This window comes from Halichoeres trimaculatus, unplaced genomic scaffold (genome assembly GCF_033239565.1).
Source record: "Halichoeres trimaculatus isolate MK-OKI-2021-1 unplaced genomic scaffold, fHalTri1.1 fHalTri1_scaffold_20, whole genome shotgun sequence".
Taxonomy (NCBI): domain Eukaryota; kingdom Metazoa; phylum Chordata; class Actinopteri; order Labriformes; family Labridae; genus Halichoeres; species Halichoeres trimaculatus.
Window position 1 is genome coordinate 24,523,799 of NW_027437198.1, and position 17,871 is coordinate 24,541,669.

Consider the following 17,871-nt stretch of genomic DNA (forward strand, 5'->3'; position numbering starts at 1 on the left):
TGTTGTCCCTGTGCATGAAAGAGCTCCCTGGCTTCCAAAAACATATCAGGTTACTCTCAGGTCACTTGGGACCTGTTTAGGATGTACCCTAACAGCAGGGCTATAGAAGGGCAGATAAGATGATGAATGGATTGTTCAGAGAAGCAGTGGTAACTATCCAAGAATCCAGCAACACTGGTGTGCTCTTTTTCACACACCATTTTTGGAATTTGATGGTTTATATAGACTCCTGTATGTCTGCCCCTACAGACACGCTGGATACCGTGTGTGAACATGATGCCGCCTTTGATAGAAACCATGCAAAACATTTACAGCAACTTCTAGGTTTTTATTTTTTTGCTCAAAAAAAATCACCTGCATCTTGAAAGTCTTTTCCTGCATCATAACACCACAAAACCCATGATTCTTTACATTTGTATGCAAGTAGAACCAACATTTTACATAAGAAACACTTTAAGGGGGAGATTTCTTCTGTCATCATCTTCATCATCATCATCAGACTCTGCAAAAAGTGTTGGAAATACAGACTGCTGTTCATCAGCCCAGTTTCAAAATCCATCCTGGATCCTCACTGATGTCACCTACATGATCAGGTGTAGAGATTAAAACGCTTCATTAAGGTGAGAAGCCAGCTGCAGTGATCAGTTTTCACGATGTGGATTAATACTACTGTTTGTCTTCACTTCCTAAATACAGCTGTTAAATTACAGATAATTCAAGTGAGACAAAGCGAACCATGATCATGTCGTTGAACAGCAAAGATCTAAACGCACTATGTGATATGTGCATGTAAACAAGTTGCCAGAACTTTCCGTTCTTCTTGCTTGGGTAGTATTGTTTCTAAGCCTACTTTTAAGACTTCCCGTGTGATTTCATAATGCAAAATTTGCACAACAAGCTGGAAAGTTCTTTTAAGGTACCACAAGGCAAACTGATTCAATGAAGTCCTTGCATACTTCGAGTCCCTCAGGCTGGACATTGAAACTGCAGCAAAGTTAAATCAAGAGGTTTCATAACAAATCTGATCCCTGCTGATACACATGTGGAGCAATCTCCGCCAGAAAGCCTTCAACCTCTGTGTGACAGTTTAACCTCATCCAAAAAAAAGTTTCTGATTATGTTTTTTCTAAAAAAGCTGCTCCATTGTTATCAGTCTGATTCAGGGCATCTTCAGTTAGTGCAGTAAGCCGTGGAGGATCATGAAAGTTAGTAGATGAGAGAAACTCCTGGAGATGAATGAACAGCTCTAGCGTGAACATCTTCTTTAAGCAGTGCTGAAACTAACTCCAAAACTGCATCAGCACATGAGATCTGATGAGGAAATAAAGACACGAGGTCAAGCATGACAAGAGAAATCTTAACAGAAGCCCTTATCTGGTGTCCACTTTTGGTATTTATTACCTCAACTCCTCAAGCCTTTTCTTTAAAATAGTTCTGATCTTGATTTATGTCTAAAACTGAAGGATGACAGAGTTTTTTAGCTGCAAAGCACTTCCAACATTAAGCAATAAAATAAAACAGTAGGTTTTAGTCGGCATGTGTTAGGGCAGAATCCGCAGTTATGTCTGATGTTATTTACATGTTTTTGTACGTTTCGCAGGTATGCCATCTGTGAGTGTTTGGTATACAGTTATCTGTGCAAACTGCTCTCCTCTGTGTGTGTGTGCGTGGGTGTGTGTGTGTGTGTGGGTGTGTTTGGTACAATCAAGACAGCTCTCAGATGGATTACAGTTGTTTGGGATGAAAACTACAATGGCTTAAGGTCCCTGTGATCGAAGGAGGGAGAAGAGCAGGAAGACTCTCCAGCCTCCCCGCCTGGCAGCGGTAGTGCAGGTCAAAGTTCAGAAGGTCAAAAAGTAAAAATGGGCGGTGGGTTCGTTCCCCTCCTGAAGCAGGAGGTCATCAGTCCATCTCATCAGGTGGTCAGTGTGATGGTGTGCTGTCCTGGCCTGGTGTTGACACTTGGTTTATGGCGTAGAGGGATGTCACTGCAGGACCAACCCGACCTGAGCAGAAAAGACGGATGAATTAAAAATGGAGGCAAAACTTGAGGCTGCATCACTTCTGTGAGGTCACCAAGATAAGACCCTTTTTTTGGGATTGTAAATAAATGAAAACTTCCGTCACAGTAAAAACCAGCAGGGGTGTAGAATCTTAAATTATTAATTCAGATTCCTTTTTAAAGTTTTGACCAGCAGCCTGTATCAATAATTCCTTATGTTATAACTTATTCAAAATGGTTGGACGGATTAACTAGTCAAAATGATTAATTTATTAAAGTTTAGACCAGATCTGATACTTTTCATTATGATATAATGAGCTGTCTAGCTGCTGCTGCAAGCACTGTCACCTGCAAGGCTGATGAGGCTTCACTAAAATAGACCAAGCAGCGTCCTGATACATAATTCAGTTCAACTTCAACACTCCCAAAATATGTGTAACTCCTCCTGACAACCTACAATATGGACGTCTCTTTGTTTATATGCTGTACTACACTGAGGCTGGAGCAGACCCCATGACAGATGGAAATCAGTGTTACCTCACAGCTGATCTGCAGATACTCTGAGGACATGACATCATCGTTAGAAAACAAGTAATCCCATAAAATGTACCTTTTCTGAGCCCATGCTGGGACACCTCCAATTGTACAGATAATACTGTAGATTTCCGTCACCGATGCCGAACTTCAGCTTCTCCAAGAAGTTCTTGTTTTCCATTAGATCCAGTGCATTGAAGACATCAAACCCTTTCTGCAGACACAGACGAGAAGACGGATAAAGGACGTTAGTTGAACCGGAGGGGAAATTGAGAGAATCCACATGTGGATTAAAAAGAGGAACACGAACCGATTTGGCCAGAATGAGGGCGTCAGACATGAGGTCGAGCAGCGGGGTGGTGGTGTGCACGTTGTAGAAGGAGTATGCTGCTTTTAGACTGCGGTGCACAGGGTGGTTCATTATGGTGGAGGGCAGTGTGTAGAAGCTCAGGAAATCAGTCACCTTGCCATCATTCTGTCAGGAGAACACAGAGTTTAAAGACGGATTTCTCTTCAGAAACAATCTCTCATCAGTAAATCAGGGTGGAGCATCGTCTTACCTCCACCAGGAAAGTGTCGATGATGTTCTCCCGGGGAAGCAGCCAGTGTTCTACTTCTTCCTGGTTCATGGCTGGCGCCAGGTGGAACTGGCTCAGGTACTCACGGAGGAGGCGATGAACCACCGGCACGTCTTTCTTAGTCATTGGCCGCAGACCTGAAGTCTTAGGAGCCTGAAGGAGGAGAGCACTGAGGTTACAAGGCCATGTTGTTGACCATTTGTGTTCATCTAAAGTGATACTCCGGGATGGAACAAGTTGGGTCCTATCACAAGGTTAAGGGCAGAAATTTCTCATCGTGTCGTAAAACGGCGCTACCTCTGCTGCAGAGCCACAGCTGGCTACGAGACGCTCGCCGCTTAGTGTATCAGTCCGCACACGGCGTGCCAGATATAAACAAACGTAGGTAGTCTGCCAGGATGAAGAGACATGATGAGAACTAGAGCCTTATTTAGCGATGTTTTTCTGTGAAAGTAACACGCTGAAAATTCTCTAAATAAAGCGTGAATGCAGACCGATATCAGATTTTTTCGGTGGGAGTCCGATTATTTGTGTTTTTGGTCAAGTAAAATATGGCCCCGTCTGAGTGCCCAGGGCGCTTGGTGCGAGCGCCCTGGGCTTCTGCTGCACAAAAACACTGCTGTAGGGGTAATTTCTGCCCTAAACCTTGTGAGTATCATTTTAATGTGACTCTTTACTGACCTCAGGGAGACGGTACAACTTCATGGTGCGCTGCATAGTCATGTTTCTGCTCAGGTGGGAGAACTTCACTTCGATTAGCTTGCGTGGGTTCAAAGAGCGATGCCAGTACCTGCGCAGGAGAAATCAAACTGTAAGAAGAGTCAAGGGAGAATACACGGCACTTAAAGGCCTCTGTGTCAGACCCACCTGCATGTGCTCACAGGTTTGGGCAGCACCACTCCAGCAGTGTAAACAGCCTGAAAGATACCCTGCAGATTGACCCGTCTGGTGATTTCTCTGATCAGAACAGGAGCGACTCGTTTGGAGCGAAGCTTCTTGTGGACGCAGAGGAAATTGATCTCAACCATTTTCTTTTCTCTAAGGAGTGAAAAGCACAGATCATCGTGTGAATAACTTTTCAGAAAAACATCCCACTGAGTGCATAATTACTCTCAGTGTTGCATTTACTTACACGTCATAGATAGAGATGGCAGCAGGAATGGCACTGATGAAGCCAACCAGCTTCTGATTGGAGTTAACCCTCACCCCACAATGCCACTGTGGCAACCAGCCAGGGGGTCGCAGAGCCCTGAGGAAGACATCAGTCAGAAAGTCCTTTATTTTCTACTGCATTAAAAGCAAACACTAAATAACTAGCATTCAGAATGACAATTAGAGGAATAAGAGAGACTTACCAGAGCAGAAACTCAGGGGAGTAGTCAAATCTGAACATGTTGTCGTCGTCTTCAACATAATTCTCATTGAGAAGGGTGTAAAGCTCCTTGAGCTAGTTTCGCAGAAGAGATCAGGAATAGACATTAACACATCAGAGAACAGGAGAAAAAAAACACGCTGAAAAGATCATTTACAGCTGAAGTTTAACAAACTAACCACAGAGAGCACTGTGAGTGTAGGAAACTGTTAACTTCAGATGATTTTCTCATGTGAATTCCTTCTGTGATTGTGTTTGTTTCCTCTCTCTTACCACAACAGGGTTCCCCAAGTCCAGGGTGTCCCAGCTGAAGCCCTGTGGGAGGCTGTACGGCTCCTCACGAATGTGGTCTTTGTCAGGTTCAATGGAGCCATGTGATGTGACAGTCTCCCCTGCAGAAACACAAAACAGCGTGAGACACAAAGCTCAAACAACACAATGCTCACTTGTGTGTGGTTTTAAAGAGTAACGTGCTGTACCTAGTTTGGGAACAGGCTGTGTGTCCCAGAACTGGTAACTCCTGCGAGTGGCCTCCTCCATGGTTTTGGCAGGACCTTGGCCCACTGAGAACAGTTCAATGGCCTTCTGGATCTCCTGTAGCTTATCGACTGGCAATGAATTCACCTGTTTGGGAATAAAAAATCATTTATGTTAAAAAAAAGGAGGTTTGAATCCATTTATCTACTATTAATCAAATGTTGTTGTTTTGTAAACTTCAGGAGAAAATAATCATCCATGCCTTGGCGAGGGGATCCTGAGCTCCTTCTGTGGCACCAGATTTCTTCTTCTTTTTCTGCTTCTTTTTCTTCTTCTTGGCACCAGTGTCGTCGCCCTTGTCACTGAAACAGGTCAGAAATAGAGGACATGCAGTTTAGCGTGCCACTCAAAGAGCCCCAAACTGTATTAATCTAAATATCTGTCTGAGATATCACAACGGCATGGCAAAAAAACCATCGGTGATAAAAAATAATCTTTCATATTAAATTATTTAATTGAAAAATAGATTTTCATAATAATTTTAGGGCTAAACTGATTAAATTTCAAGGCTGACACATATAAATCATGAATAAAAATTAGTGGTGGGACTTGATTAAAAAAAATAATCGAATTAATTATGCCATTTGTAACTAATTAATCGTAATTAATCGCATTTTAATCACATCAACATTCAACATCAGAAGCAACACTTTTCAATTCAAACAGATTTTGGTAGAAGACTAAATCATTGAATATTCTCATACACAAGTTTAAACAACAAAATCCTGTTTTTTTTTGTTAGAAGATTTTTTTTGTGGACACCACTTTCAAGTACAAGTACAAGCAGATATAAGATTAAAATGTGATTAATTAGATCAATTAATAACAAACCCTGTAAATAATTTGATTATTTTTTAATCTCCTGACTAGGGATGGGTACCGAATCAGGTACTTTTTTAGGTACTGACCGAATTATGTCAAAAGTACCGGGTATTGATTCATGTAAAACCAAAAGGTACCATCTTTAGGTACCTAAACGCATCCTTGTGACTGTGAGGGAGTCGAAGAGTAGGCGATTTTCCATACTGGACATGAACACAGCATTTCAAAGTTATATATTGAAGAATATATTTGTTAAATTGTAAAAAAATATATTTTATTATTGAACAAATTGATATTTTTTACCACATAAACACAAAAAGTACCGAAAATTAGTACCGTTGAGTACCGGTACCGATTGCCAGGTACCAGGCATATGTACCGTATCGTTTCAAATGTGAAAGGTACCCATCCCTACTCCTGACGCGTTAATGTGCGGTGTAATTAATTAATCTAATCAATGCGTTACAGTCACAACCCTAATAAAAATGACTAAGAAATGAGTAATTCTGTACTGCTTATGATTTCGTACGACATTTCATGAGTCAGTAATGAGCTTAAGTCATCAATAATTTGAAATACTTGGCTGTAAAAACATTTTCAGTTCACACAATACATTTTTTATACTTGAAAAAACTTAGATGCAGCTCCTCAAATAAGAAAATAGTTTCATACAAAGTCACAATGAATTGACAGGACACATGTAGAGAAGAGTACAAAAGAAATGGTGAATGTTACTTTTCATGTCATGAATCAGATGTTTGTCCCAATTCAGACGCGAACAGGGAATAAGTCTGTGGACAGAGCCATAAATGGATAGTCCTACAACCCCCCCATCACACATCCTGTGTGTCTTAAATCCCTCATTGTCTATCATTTAAAAGCACAGGAGCAACATACACACCCCCACCCAGTTATCCCATTTTCTGGCCTGACAGAGACCGCATACTTACAGAGGATAATCTCATTAGTGTCCCAGAGAGGAGAGAGGCAGAGCACTGGCCTGTATTTGTAACACCAGCACAGATGGTGAATTACATGATCTCTGGAAGTGGTTTCTACACGTGTGTACGCATGTATGTTCAGGAGGTCAGTGAATGACCGGGACAATAGACAACAAAACATACAATAGTTTGCTCCACAGGCTTCCATTTCAACAGAGTGGACCAGTTAACAGCCAGAACCTTTCTTTGTTCCTGTGTGTTTGCTGCAGCATGTTACAATTACTGCTGGAAAAGGGATGTGAGGCTAATAAATAAGTTCCTTCAAGTCTGCCTCATATTTATCTTCATCTCTTCTGTTATGACAATCCAAGATTGTTTAAATAAGGCTCAGGTCACACTGTTTACATATCAAATATACACACAGGCTATCATTTTGTGGTCAGATGTCACAAGTAGGGGCTTATTTCTGGGAAGAGGTTACACGCAGTCCAAAATGTTAGAAAACGATGACTAAGCAGCACCGTCCCTCACCATTTTCAACAAATACACAACCCGCAGTGGTTTTAAGCAGGACACGCCTCAATATTAAGACAGCCTGAGCGCCTTTCATGTGTGTCACCGTTTGGTAAACATTAACAGAAGCCAAATGTTGGGCAAAAAGGATTTCCATAAATCTTATTTTTGGGTTAAGGCACGTTTGTTCAATGATCACTCATATTACTTAGATTAAAAAGGATGTTAAACGCCCAGTCATACACATATCATGAAGCATGTGCAGCACAGTAGAGGTTTTGCTTGTTTCACTATCGATTTGGAAACCATCTGCACCCAAATCCACTTACAGACAATAGAGGTTTGACAGCTATGCTAAGCTAACTGGCTAAATAGCAGCTGTGGTTGCCATTAATTGCATCAGATACATGCCGTGAACATGAGCGTGCAACATACACATTCAATCGACTCTACAGTGTTATATCTTGTGGTCTGTCTTGTACAGATGACAACAACAGGTGTTATGTCTTATTTAATGTCCCAGTTCAAGGCTAACTTCAGGTTTTCAACCCCCATACTGCGCCTTGCTACAAGAGCTGAAGGAGAGCGACTTCAGAGCCCGCCCACTAAAAAGGAACGGAACGCACTCTCAGCCAATAAGATGCGAGAATAGAACAGCAAACAACTCTCTAAGCCAATAGCGTGAAAGAAAGTGGGCGGGACATCTGCTATGGCTGGCTGGCTGTGCTCACAGGTTTGCTAACCGAGGTTGTAGCCTGCATTAGCTTTGGTTTTGTAGACAGCGCTGTGATTCTTTCAACACCACCCAGCTCGCATGTCTGTGCTCTTACCCATCTTCGAAGTGGTGCTCTTCATTCTCGCAGTCACTGCAATGTCCGTGGTCTTCTACATCTTCTTTCTCCGGCAGCGGTGCTGTCTCATTCTCATCCGCCATCTTCGACCAGGAAGTGAGGAGCTACCGCGTGCCATCAACGGCTTTAAACCTGCCTCCATGTGATTGGCTGAGAGAGAATCATGGAAATGTCCACACCTATGCTCCACACTGCTGTCCTCATATCACAGTTACATTCAATAAAAACTCGTGGAAGATATGTCTGTATAACTCACAATAAGAAATAACTAAATTTGTGGCACCCATGATTAAATTTACAGTGTGGTTCTCTAACATTTTAACCTTGACTTTGACAATCTCATCAATAAAATACATTGTGTTGCATTGTATTGTCTCATTTGTTGATAGACTATCTTACCTTGTCTTCATCTTTTTCAATGAACAAAGTTAATATAGCGTATTTATTTATAAGATATTGGAAAAGTCATCACTAATAAAGATGTAAAAAAAAAAAAACTTCAACTTGGTGACCCACAACCCCACTTACTCCCACTATGGACTGTTACTGTTGGCCTCTAAGACGAGGTTCTGCAGCATCAAGTGAAGGTTTTGCAGCAGTTTCTCCCCCATGCAATCAGACTGATAAAATCAATGTTGAACTAAAATGCAACTTGCTCTTTTACCTCTATTTGTGTTATATTTAATTTAGTTTTCATCCATAGGCTGCTGTTTTCTTTTGATTTGCACCATCTTCCGAGCGTTTTGCTCCAAAATTTTTTGCAGATGTGCACTGACTGGTGTATATTTTTGAATTTAAATAAAAAAACGATAGATTTATCTACGATTTTGGTGCCATATGTAGCATTGCAAAGGATTTCTTGACTTTTAATATTTCTATGAAGGTGAAACTGTTAATAGGGTTTTGGTGAATAAGGCTAGAAGTGCAATTTAATCTGTTTTTGTTATATTTTGAAAGGATACAAGCATTACAACAAGTTTGCTGCTGTACGTCTTTTAGTATCAGCCCACATTTACAGAACTTCATTGGAGCTCCTGATATCAGAGGATGAAGAATCAAACACATATTTCTCATGCACTCCTGCACAACCTGATCCCCCCATTTTAACACACGTACACACTCTCTGTCTTTGTCACACATTCAAAAACACTGACAAAAAGGGTTTACACATTAATGCAAGGTTTGCACATTTATAAAAACATTGCTTTGTCTTGCTGTTCACACGTCAGCTCTTACCTTGAGATCCTCAGCAAACAGACATTCGTTGCATTAAACACACTCACATTATAGATGGAGATATTTACTGTAGATATAGAGATTGACATGTAGCACCTTTCATCGTTGCAGCATTTTATTGTTAGGAAATCTTTATAAAAAGTGTTTAATTTTTCACTAATCATCTTTAATAACTGGGGTTGCACCACTAACTGGTGCAGATAGTTTAATTCTCTAGATTAGAATTAAAGGTAAATTAACTCTAAATAAATTATTCTGCAGGGTTGTCAACAAAAAAGAGGCTACAAGCAATTATATTAAAATGTCAAACAATTTCACTAACCGCATTATTAAGATGTGTGAAATGATGGCACAGTAGCATTATTATAAGTAAACATTTATCAAAGTTAACACTGTTTATATTTCAAGCTCTTCTGTAGAAATACTGTTTGTCATTTGGCTGGTAAAAAATATGTAATTAAAGTGCAGAGTATCTGAAGAATCAAGTAAGACTGACTTCATTTTGTTCGACCTTTAAGGATTCACCTACCTGAATCTGAATAAACTCACAGTTAGCACAGAAACATCAATTAATGACATAAAATCAATACTTTTTAAAGCACAGACGCCCATGCTGTGACTTTTTCTTACAGCACTTCTTAGTGTGTGTTAAGGTTAATGTTAAAGTGTCATAAAGCCTAAAGCTTGGGTGTAAAAATGTTGAAATACTCATATTAAATATACGAAAGGGTGACAAAACATTGTCCCTTTTTCTGAGAGACTGGGGGTTAATGTGTGTAAAGGAGTTAAAAAACATTAATTTAATTTTGTAACATATTTCCATATCAGTATGTTTTCATAATCCACCATCCTACATCGTTGTTTCAGGGCACTCAGCGCTGACATGACCAGACGCTCTCACAGAGCATCCTGGATTCATTACCCAGCCTGAGGCCTTTCATTTGCTAAGAGCCTGTGTGCTTCTTCCTCTCAGATAAATGACATCTTTCCGCCTGTATTGGGAAGTGGATCAGTGTAAATTGGACCACTCGAGGCCTGGCAGCAGCAGAAGCGGCAGCCTCTTGTCGGTGAATGCAGCTCTCTCTTCTTGTTCTCGTCATGGCTTGCCTTTGGCCTTAGCCATCCGATCGGACACGCTTTTGATGTGGACTCCTTTGCAGCTCACTTTGACATGGATGAAGAGTGTGGCGGGGGAAAGACTGGAGCCGTCTGCTTTTAATAAATGAACATGCCGATAACCTGAGAAGAACAATACAACACATGATTAACAAACAACAAAACACAGCGATGACTGTTTTACAGCCTGTTTGGAGATCTGTCAGTGCACCTGTTCTCAGGCTGGTGAAAGGCACGGTGAACTGCCCCACAAAGTCGTTTTTTGCAGTATGATCGTGGTCCTCCACGACAAACCGCACCAGGGCAAGCTCAGGAACCTGCAGCTGGAAGCTCAGGGTGCAGTCCCACCGAGGGTTAAAACCTGTAGGGGGCGCACATGAGCTATAAATACATCACCCAGCTGGGAACCTTTCAAACCACTCATGGAATCAAAGAGGAGTCTTAAATTACTTCTCTTCTGTAGCTCATTAAAGTTGAACAGAGTTATGAAAGAGCAAGAAGTCTCATATTTACCGTTGTTGTCAATGCGATGAGTTTTGTCTCTTGCGTTATCAATATCCACACCATGAATTTCCACCCAAACCTGAGGGTCCACGATAGAGCTGGCTTTATCTGTGTTGATTTTTGGAAGCTGTTGTGCAGATATGATCTGAAAAAAAAGAGACATAAGGTCAATATGGAAACCACCTCTTTAAGAAATCTTCATTACTTTACATTAATCTACTTAAATGTTCATCATCACTTTGTTAATCTCATGTTAACCTGTGTACTGTCTCATTTGTGTTTTCTCTTTACAGCCAGTTTTGTGATTTCTGTTTGCTTGCAAGCTGTCATTAATAAAGTGACAGGATTAAATGTTACTAAAGCGAGTCTTAGTCAAGTCTCAAGTCTCTAAAAAGTAAGTATTTTTTTATTCAAGCTGGGAAAACTGGGTAAACTCTACAAAGCGTCTCAGGCCAGACTTTATTATTTTTTTCTAAATTTTTGATTTTCCTGTGAAAGGACGTGATCTTTCCCCACCTTTGTTTCATTTGTTCGATCTATGGTTCTTGTGTCCTTAATGTTTTAAAAAAGGAAAAATTAATGTGACATTTAAGTCAGGTAAATATGTGAACTTTATATGTGTTTGTTTTCAAGTGTCAATAAAAAAGTTAATTAAAAAAAAAAAGTTAATTAAAAAAAAAAAAGGTAAGTCTAATGAGCTTTTGTCATCTGCTGCTATACAGTCTCCGAAGAATACTGCACAGCTACATCTACGAAAAGCATTCAAAGCATTTCCTGTATTATCACTCCTGTCTATTTGCATACAGTGTCAGCACTGATTAGTTTGTTATATGATCCTATCCAGGTGAGTTTTCAGGTGCCTGATAAAATTTGATGTGGTGGATCCAGCATCTTTGATCTGGATCCTGAAGACTTTGCAGTCACACTGCAAAAAAAAAAAAAATTTTATGAAGTGTTTTTCTGTTGTCTTTAGTAGAAAATGTCTTTTTAGACTGAGCCCCTTTCACTTGATCAGTCCAGAAAAATGTCTTATTTCAAGTTATTTAAAGACACTGGCAGATTTTTCTGCTTGTTACATGCATTTTAGGCCTCATTTTTATCTTTAAAGAACTTGAAATGAGACATTTTTCTGGACTGGTCAGGTGAAAGGGGCTTATATCAAGTCTAAAAAGACATTTTCTACTAAAAATAACAGAAAAACACTTGATAAGATTCCAGTTTTTTGTAGTGCAGCGCTCTTCTTGTTGATGCTTTCCTGTTTGAAGTTTTTATAATCAAACGTAATGACAAATGGTACAGCTGCAGCTGCAGGTCTGTGGGCGGTAGGGGTGCACTGATCCAGCTTTTCTGGTCCCGATACCTGGGCTTTGGATATTGGCTGTTACCGATCCTGATCCGATGCTTGTGTTAAATAATTACTTGCATGCTGTACTGTGGGATAAGACTGGAAATGTTTTGAGTAAAAGACAAAAAATGAGTCTTAAACTATAAGTGCTTAAATGTTTAACAGCAGTTTGGTTAAAAAATGCTTAAGAATTTACAGAAATGACTATTTGATTGGAAGATTTTATAACCTGGAGACTAAATCATAGTTTAGTCTTAGTGTCAAGCTCAGACCGATCCTTTCCCAACAATACATGATCCAGCTTTGAGGGGCTGTATCGGCGCCGATACCCAATACCAGGATTGGATCGGTGCATCCCTAGTCGTAAGCCGATGTACAAGTGATACTAAGTGATGCTGGGATTCGTAAAGTGGTTACCATGGTTACCATGGTTAGTCCTACAACACAAGTCAGAGTTGAGTCTGAAGTCTTTTGAGCACGAGTCCAGGTCATGTCTAAAGTCTCTGTGTTGTTTTCAGAAGAAAATGTCTTTTTAGACTTAATATGAGCAACATTTAACTAACCAGCCCAGAAAAATGTCTTATTTCAAGTTATTCAAAGATAAAAAATGAGGTCTAATTGCTTGTAACAAGTAAAAAAATCTGCCAATGAGACATTTTTCTGGACTGGTCAGTTGAACATGGCTCATATCCAGTCTAATAAGACAAAAACACTTGATAAGACTTCAGTTTTTTGCAGTGTAGCAAACTCTGCCTGCGACCTGACCTTTGCACAGCATCAAAGCTCAGTGAGCACCATCGAAATGTAAACATGACACATGTTTCCACTCACTCGTATGGTCAGCTGTGTGGGGATGTGACCCGGGCCTCCTCCCGTGTTCTCTGGGTTAAACTCAGACTTGGTGCTGCACAGGAAGCTCGGCTTATGAATGTAGCCACAACGACCATTTGGCAGGAAGCGACCCTGATTCAGGTCCATCTGCTCCCCAGGGGTCTGGAAGTTCAGAGCAACTAGAGGGCGCAGACAGAGGAGTCAGGAGGAAAAGGCTTCAGCATCACTGAGCGCTGAGATTCAGTCAAAGAAAGTAAAAGCTGAAGACATTAATGTGTAATGCAGCATCAATTTGCGGATATACAGGGTAATGACACTTTTCAATAGCACTTAGTGACTAAAAATGTGTCTGAAATAATTTGCCTGGATTCTCTGCCATCAAAGCAGCATCCTTCCTCCTAGTCTAGAGCACTAACCCATCTGGCAGCCGGCGTTCCACATTTCCTGAGGATCATAGTTGGATGATTGCAGGCGCTGGCCGGAGGGGTAGATCCGGCTCAGCTGCCTGCTGTTGTGTCGCACAAAAAGCTTTCCTGCAAATAAAAAGATAGAAAACCACATGCCATGATACTCTGGAGGCTGATTGTGTTTTCTAGTAGAATCAGCTGCAGCAGGAAAAATGTCATGAAACCTTCCAGACTCTCCCTGTCATGTCAGGATGCAATTATTTTCCAATGTACCCGAGTCTTTGATGAGCTTCAGGGCATCGCTCTCAGAGAAGGAGGACATTTCATTTGGAGGTTTTTCTGTTACGTTGTCAAAACCACTGAAGGGGACGCTCCTGCAGTACACCACCAGGTCTGACAGCTCGGGGCTCAGCTTGGAACAGACCTGAGGAGGAAACCCATGAGAGAAAATTGGTCTGAGAAGTTGATTTTAGCAGCTGCTGAAGTTTTCCTGAACTGACCTTTGCAGGATCCTTCTTCGGCGTGTTCTTATTGCTGCCTGCGAGTTCGTCCTCGGAGCTGGAGGAGAAGCTGGCGCAGCTCCCGTTCTTACCCAGCTGGCTCAGGTGAGGGGTGTGTTTCTTCCCTTTCACCAGAATACGCCCTTTTAGCTCCTGCGAAGACAGTTTGTGGAACGGGTTACCTCATAAGACAAACAGACGGAGAGAAAGCTTTGCAAAAAAGATCCAGCTGTGTATGTGTGTGTGTGTGTGTGTGCGTGTGTGTGTGTAATACCTCAGGAGAAGGCAGCTCTTTCAGCGGCCGGTCACTCAGGGGACTGGTGAGCAGTTTGCTTCCCAGAATGGTGCGGAGGTGTTTGGCCATGACGGCCTGCTGCTCCACAGAGCAGTGATTCTCCAAGGACAGGATCAGAGGGTACGGGGACGCCTGCGAGGAGAAACACAGGACAACTCACGTGCCAAGCAATTAAAATGCAATTAGATCACATAATAGCAATGCAGGACCTAACACTGTAAAAACAAAACACTGCAGGCTGCCGGAGAGCCAAGTGGGCCATGAAAATAAGGAGTCAGGGAATCCAGATTTGTTTACTGTCCACTTATTTCATTAGCTGTAACGAGAAGCAGCAGGCTAACTGCCATAGCTGAGGATTTGCACCATGAACTCTCCGTTGCTCCAGTTACCTTGAAAGCGTACTGGTTGATGGTTTCAATAACCTCTTTGAAAGGCACTTTGGAGGTGAGAGTGTGGCCGTGGTAGATGACAGGCTCTCCTTTATCTCCATCCCAGCAGTCCAGCTCCACGCAGCGACACCCCTGATTAAGTGCCCTGCAGAACACACACACACACACACACACACACACACACACACAATCAAACACCAAAGGTTGCTGAAACATGCGTCCTAGCTTCATGTTTGTCGTCTCCTCACCTGATGTACGGCTCGGTGCTGCTGGCACTGGTGACTTGGTCCTTGGTGAGGTACGTGTTGTGCGATGAAGAGATGAAGTAGTGTGATAAGGGGCAGCTCATGTCCTGGTAGACTTTGGCGTGGTCAGGGTTAACCACGTCGTTCTCCAAGGACAGCATGTACATGGTGAAGCCATTCTGGGTCATGAACTGGTTTTTCTGAGCTGCAAAAGACAGTTGGGGTTTAAATTGAGTCCAACAAATCAAGGTTACACATGAAGAAAGAAGAGGCGATGAAGAACCAGAATCAAAATCAAGAATACAAAGAATTTGACCCTGGTTTTAACCAAAAGCTCTCTGTACAATTACTGTAAATAAGTACTAAATAAATGCTGCTGGGGGATTAAAAAAAATCTAATAAATTACAGGATTTGTAATTAATTAATCTAATTAATCACATTTTAATCTCATATCTGCTTAAGGTCCCCAAATAAAGAATTTGAATTCTCAGACATTACAAAATTTTAGTGCATGACAAATCAAATGAATACACGAAGAAGAGAAGATTTGTAAATCCTCATTTTTTCAATTTGCTAGCAACAGTTTACTGCGCCTATAGAAAAAAATGTTTTTCAGAAGGGGGAGGCGGCGTCTGGCGGAGCTTATCAATCAAAATCCTGCTCGTAAACCATTGTGGGTGAGAGCGGTGCTCTCTTTTGATGAGAGCTAAGCATGGATATGAGGAGAAGATCACCATCAAAGAAGTATGTTTTGTCTATTTCTTTTTACCAAAACAAGAAAAGAGGCATGAAAGAGGAGAGTGCACTCTTCTTCTGTAGCTTTGGTGTTTACATAGTCATAGAAAAACTATTGTTTGGGTCTTCAAAGATTGTTCAAAATGCTCTGAAAGTGCCAGCAGGCAATGAGTGAATTGTGTTAATTTTTATAACACATTAATTTGATTAAATTGATCTAATAAGTATGTTAAAGCGAGAGCCCTATACTAAATTAAAAAAAGAAAAATAGAAAAATAGAGCTTAAGTTGCAGGAAAAAATAAATAAATAAAAAAAATAAATAAATAAAATTTAAAATAATAATAATAATAATAATAATAAATTAGAAAATAATAATAATAATAAAATAAAATAAAAAAATAATAATAATACAGAACTTTGTACAGAGAAGAATAAAAAATATATACACATACATACATAAGTTAAAATTAAAAAAAATTGTGCACTGAATGAATGAATCTGAATAATCTTAGTTAAACTTTTTAAATCTGAACAAATGTCAAAAACCCTAACTACCTTTTCTTTTTCACAAAGTTTGAATGTTTAAAGATGCTTTTTCATTGTGTTTCAGTCGTTTTCTAACCGTTGGTGGTCTCAGTTTGTTCCTATAACAAACACAGGCTGCAGCACATTATTCTCTAGCACTGGATTTTGTGTTTGCATCCACAGGTTGAGACTAAATCACTATTTTGTCTTGAGGTAAGAAGCAGCAACAGAAAGAACAATCTCAGTGTCTTTATGAAATTGATGCAGGCTCCCCGTCTAAAGCCTTTAACGACTACGTCTGGGACCTACCCCAGTCGTTGAGCTCGTACAGGAGAATGAGACTCTGAGCGTGATTCAGCGAGGCGTCTTCTCCCTGGTCTCCCAGGAAGTCTCGCAGCTCAGCGGTGGCGAGCACACAGCCGTTACTTGAATAGTGTCTGAACACGGCGTCCAGCTCGGGCCGGCGCAGCAGCTCCCTGCAGAACTCCTCGATCTCAATGTGATCCAGTCGATTGTCACCTGATCGGTCACACCTCTGGGAAACAGGAGAAAGGGATGGAGTTAAAAAACTCAAACAATAGAGATCACACGCAGAGAAAGAGGGCCTCAGAAAACACAGAGGGTTGACTTTTTGGGAGTGGTTTGGGATACCCACAGGGAAGGAATTTTATGATAATTTACTCAGCTGCTCAGCTTTAAATCACAAATATCACTCTCTGAGGAGGGTCAGCGCAGGAAAATGCATCAGGAAGACAAATAAAAAACAATAATTCAGCTGTAATAAAGCTCTGAGGGACAAAGCAGGCAGTTATCTGCTGCAGTAAAGACATAACTAGCTCCTGATTTGTTGTTTGAGGGGGTGAAGATGTGGAGGAGGCTGCAGAGTGCTTCACTACCTAACGAGATTTTAGATTCAGAACAAACTCATTCATATTTAAGTGTTTAAACCAGATAATATACCCATGATGCCCCTGACCTTGAATAAAGAGCGGGCGTACTGCTCGCTCAGGTCGATGTTGATCATCTGGAGCAGGCGCTTGACCTCGTCGTAGCTCATCTTCCCATCCTGGTTCTGATCTGCCCGCCTCAGGTAGCCTCGAATCCAAGTGCCAAGGGGTTAAGGAATCAAAAGAGCGTGAATGATAAAATCAAACAGTAAAGACCAGTCCCCCTTTCAGGACCACAAAGCACCTATTGTTTGTGCTGGACACCCATTCAAAGCCAGAAAACAAGTGGACCCACCCTCTTCCTTCTTCCCTTTTCCAACGAAGCCAACAAGCACACATAGATCTTTAACTACAGCGTTTCCTCCTGATGAGGAGTGGATATGAGCAGCTTCCTTGATACTTAAAGCACAGGGTGGGGATTGGGAGGAAAAAAATTGTTGTATTGGGATTTTTTGTCTAACAATTCTGAATCTTGATTATTGTTCAAAAAAAAACCTTTTTTTTTTTTTTTCAAATTTAGGTCCTTAATTTTAGTCTTTGTTTATGAGCTGGGTTGGAAGAAGTTCAGATTTAAGATCCCTGTGAATATTTTCGGGGCTATATGGTTTTTGATACAGTCTTTTTAACATAGTCTGGTGTTGAAA

At 41.0% G+C, this 17,871-nt stretch overlaps 2 protein-coding genes across 2 annotated transcripts in view; both read right to left on the bottom strand.

The window, feature by feature from the left end:
• Positions 1-315: 315 nt before the first annotated feature.
• Positions 316-8,286, bottom strand: nmt1a (N-myristoyltransferase 1a). Its single transcript, XM_074697220.1, has 12 exons — positions 8,130-8,286; positions 5,226-5,325; positions 4,966-5,110; positions 4,760-4,878; positions 4,470-4,561; positions 4,247-4,363; positions 3,982-4,152; positions 3,796-3,904; positions 3,097-3,267; positions 2,847-3,011; positions 2,613-2,750; positions 316-2,006 (listed from the first exon to the last, which is right to left on the bottom strand). Exons 1-12 carry the CDS (start codon positions 8,231-8,233, stop codon positions 1,986-1,988), a joined length of 1,452 nt encoding a protein of 483 aa, XP_074553321.1. The 5' UTR covers positions 8,234-8,286; the 3' UTR covers positions 316-1,985.
• An 844-nt stretch (positions 8,287-9,130) lies between these two features.
• The window catches only part of plcd3a (phospholipase C, delta 3a), a 30,206-nt gene continuing 21,465 nt past the window's right edge, over positions 9,131-17,871 (bottom strand). The window contains exons 4-15 of the mRNA XM_074696135.1: positions 17,257-17,386; positions 16,590-16,815; positions 15,022-15,223; positions 14,774-14,918; positions 14,364-14,516; positions 14,090-14,242; positions 13,863-14,013; positions 13,599-13,715; positions 13,183-13,361; positions 11,016-11,151; positions 10,714-10,863; positions 9,131-10,625 (exon numbers count right to left, since the gene is read on the bottom strand). Of these exons, the coding sequence (XP_074552236.1) occupies positions 10,483-10,625; positions 10,714-10,863; positions 11,016-11,151; positions 13,183-13,361; positions 13,599-13,715; positions 13,863-14,013; positions 14,090-14,242; positions 14,364-14,516; positions 14,774-14,918; positions 15,022-15,223; positions 16,590-16,815; positions 17,257-17,386 (1,885 nt within the window). The 3' untranslated portion in view covers positions 9,131-10,482. The remainder of the gene's footprint in view (positions 10,626-10,713; positions 10,864-11,015; positions 11,152-13,182; positions 13,362-13,598; positions 13,716-13,862; positions 14,014-14,089; positions 14,243-14,363; positions 14,517-14,773; positions 14,919-15,021; positions 15,224-16,589; positions 16,816-17,256; positions 17,387-17,871) is intronic.

Coding starts and splice junctions, on each gene's coding strand:
- nmt1a (XM_074697220.1), bottom strand. CDS start 8,233: ATGGCGGATGAGAATGAGACAGCACCGCTGCCGGAGAAAGAAGATGTA. Junction 5,326..8,129: donor GAGCACCACTTCGAAGATGG/GTAAGAGCACAG, acceptor GACCTGTTTCAG/TGACAAGGGCGACGACACTG. Junction 4,879..4,965: donor ACAGCCTGTTCCCAAACTAG/GTACAGCACGTT, acceptor GTGTTTCTGCAG/GGGAGACTGTCACATCACAT.